Here is a 4,829-nt window from a genome sequence, read left to right as displayed (position 1 = left end):
CCATGTCTGTCTGCTGTTTGGTGCTCAGCAGGTAGTATAAAGTGGAGCAGAGCTTTCTCTCTGAAAATGACGGGATGGGAACAGTGACAGTGACTCAAAACAGTAAAGTTGTGGCCAGAGAGTTAAACAATTAGCTGAAACTCACTATGAAACTCTGTAAAGCCGAAGGGAAGCTGCAGATTCACTATGGAGAGACCCCTTTCACATTATCATTTCATACATTGTTATTATTACAATATTGATTAAAGCATTGTTTAAATACATGAAAATGAGACAAAACAAGAAATATGCTGACAGTGATTTGACAGTAATATATACTGTATTTGCATAAGGCGTCATTTTTAGAAACGTTTGAATAATACATTTCAGTGAGGGCGACAGCACTGACACTGAGGAGAAAAGGAGCGACAAATTATTAAAAGAAAAGAAAAAAACAAAACAAAATGGCTTTAATGGCACATGACACCGGCCATACACGAGGGATGAGGAATGACGGCCTGGTGTGAGAGGAGAGGAAGTGATGATGACAAGACCTGTTAGTGTTTCTGTGGACCGCCACACTGAAATGTCACTATGGAAACAAACTCACAGACAGCAGAGCAGAGAGGGATAGAGGGTAAAAGAAAATGAAAGATGAAGGGAGAGGTATGGAGAGGAGGAAATGAGAGAGGGAGGAGGAAGAAGAAGTGAAGGAAGGATAGAAAAAGTGAAGGGAGGGAGAAAATGGAGCATTGTGAAGTGATCCAAGAAGTATGCTTGATGGAAAGAGCAAGGGAGGGAGGGATGTGTGAAGGCGGAAAGTGTAGAAGATAAGCATCCATACATATGAGAAGGTGCAATGCACGAGAGAGAGAGGGAAACAAAAGAAAAAGAGAGAAACAGACAATAAAAAAATGAAAGAAGACGGAAGAGAGAGAGATGGACAGATGCAATCAGCGGCCAGTCACTCTGCTGGAGAGCAATGTGGCGTGAAAATGACAGAAATGAAGGATGGAGATTAGATGAGGTGAAGATGAGCAGACAGAATGATAATAAAAGGGCACGGCCGTAGAGTTACAGCAGGAATGACACTGCTGACAGCGACAATCTTAAGTTCTTCCATAAAAATGTATTTGATTTAGTTTACAAACTCCTCAAAGGCGATCAGTTTTACATCCGTGGTACGCGATAATATCTTACTACTTTGACTAATATTTTGGATATTTTCCTTTCATTACATTATGTTTTGATTGAATTATTTATCATCTATAAAATATATAAATAAATATTTGAGGTTCATCTTCATCCTTGACCTTAGAAGCAAAGAAATATATCTTAAATATATACACACAAAATGCACTTGCTACTCTGTGTTGCACTTCATAACCAAAATCAGTAATTTTATCAAGCACTTCAAACTGGACAGAAACCATCTTTGTCAGTCTTTGTCAACAATCTCCACCGCTGGTTTGGTTGAAAGAAATCATTAATTCACCAAGTTAGATGAGAAAATAGCCATGAAACAGTTTCTATGGCTGCTGTGTAATGTTAGCTAATCCTTGGGGACAAATGTGCCACTAAAATAGCTTGTTTCTGCCAATGACAGTTTTTGTGTCTGACAATGTTATGAAAAGGATCCCTACAGAGATAGACCTTTAGTTTAACCAGAAACAGCTGTAATATCGCTATCGCTCGCCCCAGACTCCAGAGACAAAAACTGTACTTTTACCTCACATCCACTCAGCATACTTCATGCTGAGTAAACAAAATAAAACTCACCAAAACAGCGGGTTACGTTGCTCTCCTCAGTTGTACACAGAGGGACTCACATGCATGAACATGCCCGTGTGGCCAGACCGGCTTAATAAACAAACCAGAGAGAAGCTGTGATAGCAACACAGGCAAAAGGATTGTGAGGTCTAACCTTTAAAGTTGGACTACTGCAGACACAGTTCTGAATGTCCACATGAATGTTAACTCTATTAGATAAAAAGTTTAGATATGTGCAATGCGTAAACTATGCTTTTTGGGGAGCTCATTCTTTTTGGGAATAATGGTGATTTAATGCTTAGACTGAGTAAGAAGTTTATTTTTTTCTGATGTTTGAGTTAAAGCCAGTTGAAATTTAGAATATTGCACACCACACTTTGATGGTGATAGCAAGAATCCTTTTTAAAGTAGTGATGAATCACCCTCATCTATGAATCATACCTCAATAACAGTCTAATTTTATGCATGATCCATGGTGATGAAAATACAGAAAAATAGAAATGCATGGTTTTTTGTTTTTAATGTCTTATTAAGAGGAGCCAAGCTCCCCCTGGCGCCCCTCTGGTTCACACCTTAGGTATGTGTAAGCAAGTGTGAATACATCTTCTCTGAAGGGGAATAGATATTTGTTTTGCAGCAAATTTTTTTAATGATGAGTGTTACATGCTTAATTTTGTTCTCATGACTGCTGGAAAATTAAATGTGCAAACAGAGGAACCTAAACTCATATTATTTTTCTCTATGTAGATGTGTCAAAAGGAGGAAAGCCCAGCATCTTGGTCATGACAATCCAGTTTCTAAGCAAAGCAAGACGGCAGTGTGGAGCTAAAGAACAGACCAAAAGCAAAGCTCCTGGTTCCAGGGACAGAGTGAAGGATTGAAACAGATGTGGGCAGTCCAGTTTTTTTTAACTATGATTCTACATGACATGTTGTATTGCCAAAGGGGAGCCAAAACTGCTCTCCTAATAAAACTCACTGAGGCAAAGACAGAGAAGTTAAAATACTCTGAGTCGGCTGCAGGAGCATGAAGTACTGTGGAACTGCAGTCGCAGCAGTTTTCACAGTCACCGTTGGATCTGTTGGCTTGTCAGTGCGCCATCAGTAATCAAGAAACTGAATGTAATCGGACAGAAGCTTAAGAAGGCCATGAGGGCAGAGACAGCAGAAAGAAGAAGCTTGTGGCCGTAGATGAGGTGAAAAAGGTGACAACATTGTCAATCTGTAGTAGGATTGTTGGAGAAGGTGACACACATTCAGACACGCTGACTGAGCCATCATTAACCACTTGAAGAACAATCTGGAATCAATCCCCCCTTAAGAACAGAGCCACGGTGGTGCTGAGACTGTGAAAAAAAAAGTTTTCCATCATCACCGAAGCGCACCAAGATCCATTCATTCTCCCCATCACCCATCACTAGCCCTGTCTCACGTAATTCAGGTCTCTGTCAGTCAATGAACCTGACAGTTTACATCAGCTTAGAGATGCTGGAATCAATATCACACAAGCAGTCTGTCACATGTGCTGCGCAGACATAAAACCAGGCCTCTGAAAGAAAGAAACACACCACTGTGCAAGGAATTCAAAGATGCCACCATGAAAAGTAACACACCATGAACACAAACACACAAGTTTAGAGAGGGGTCAGCATGAGTGTGCCGGGCCTCCCCTCTGGTCAGCCTTGATAAATAATGGATAGGGTTGTTGTTCTGGCAAGCACAAGGGTGGAAGAAGAAGATGGAAGACAGAGCTGAAAGAGGTGAAGAGGAGAGAAAGGGTGAGAAAGGAGGTGACAATAAATGAGAGGAAAGGTGAGGAGGAGGGAGACAAAATGAGGATGAGGATGGGAAAGGAGTAAAAGGTGATGAGAGAAACAAGAAAGAGGGCAAAGACAGAAATAAAAACGTCCCTCTGCTCCTTCCTTCTCTTGTTGCTCTTACTGGATATTGTTCTTATAGACAAACTCCCTAAAATTATTTATATCAATCTGAAGCTCTCATTATAATCCCCCTGCGTGCAGAATGCCACTGCAGGAAACCAAAGGGCTACAAAATAAAAAGGAAAAAGACATTTGATGGAAAGCTATTCTAAATAGATAATAAATATTCTATTTCCTCTGGAACACTTGACCCCAAACTCTGAGAATCTTTGGCTCCATTCATGTAAGAAATAGAAACCTGCTACCTTTAACAGAGACACTCACCTACAGGTCAAAGGTTGTAGCCAGAAAGTTGCTGGTTTGAATCAGGACTGAGAATATAATATTTTCTGAAAGTGAGCGATTAAAGCTGCATTAATAGATTTTTTCAAGACACAGAGCAAGATTAACATTCAGTGGAGCCGTGTTGTTGTGCACCTGATAAATGTAAATCCAATATTCACTCTCCAGCTCTGGTTTGGTCTCCACCAACTACAGAGAAGAATATCTGTCTCTTTAGCTGCTGGGTGTTCCACTTTCTTCACCAGCTAGTCAGTAACCTTCCCCAGCTGTTTGTTTAGACTCTTTAGAGGCTAAAAAGCTAAGTAGACCTACAGGAAACTGCAGGTACACTCTCAATCTATCACAATACACAAAGTAATTTTATTCATGAGTATGGAGATTTAATGCTGTTGAACGAGATTTAAGGTCAACAAACTACTGAGAAAGGCACTGAACTTCCAACACAGCCACTGTGTGACCAGCAGCAGAAGATGGAGGTTGTACAGAGATTCTCTGAGATTTTAATGTAAAAAATTGTAGGAAAGTGTAGTCCAGTCCACGTTTTTGGATAAATTACATCTAAAAAAATTATACGAATTTTGAAGTGTTGAATTTGGCATTATGGCCGTTGACAGCTGTTTTTTGCTGCCAGCAGCAATGACGTACTGCAAGTTAAGTTTTGCTGATTGACTACGCTTTCGTCTGTAGCAGGAAACAACGACGGGGCCTGGTCACACATGTTCTCGTATTACAGATAAACAGTACACTAAAATATGTTTAAGAAATGATTTAAGGCGAGTTAGTGGAAACGCTTTAACATAATCTAGATTCATATTTGATCAGCAGTCTAGTTTGAGAGTTTGATCTGAGTTTGGTGCAT

The 4,829-nt window shown here is 40.1% G+C and overlaps 1 protein-coding gene across 1 annotated transcript in view; it reads right to left on the bottom strand.

Annotated features, from left to right (window-relative positions):
• slc8a2b (solute carrier family 8 member 2b) overlaps positions 1 to 4,829 on the bottom strand; it is a gene marked incomplete at its 5' end in the record, with an annotated part of 43,775 nt that overhangs the window by 20,361 nt on the left and 18,585 nt on the right. Inside the window, one exon of the mRNA XM_035679638.1 lies at positions 1,898 to 1,916. Coding sequence (XP_035535531.1) covers positions 1,898 to 1,916 — 19 coding nt within the window. The remainder of the gene's footprint in view (positions 1 to 1,897; positions 1,917 to 4,829) is intronic.

The sequence above is a fragment of the Morone saxatilis genome, unplaced genomic scaffold (genome assembly GCF_004916995.1).
Source record: "Morone saxatilis isolate NCDOM2014 unplaced genomic scaffold, NCSU_SB_2.0 Contig8, whole genome shotgun sequence".
Taxonomy (NCBI): Eukaryota; Metazoa; Chordata; class Actinopteri; family Moronidae; genus Morone; species Morone saxatilis.
This window is presented reverse-complemented; position numbering and strand designations above follow the sequence as displayed.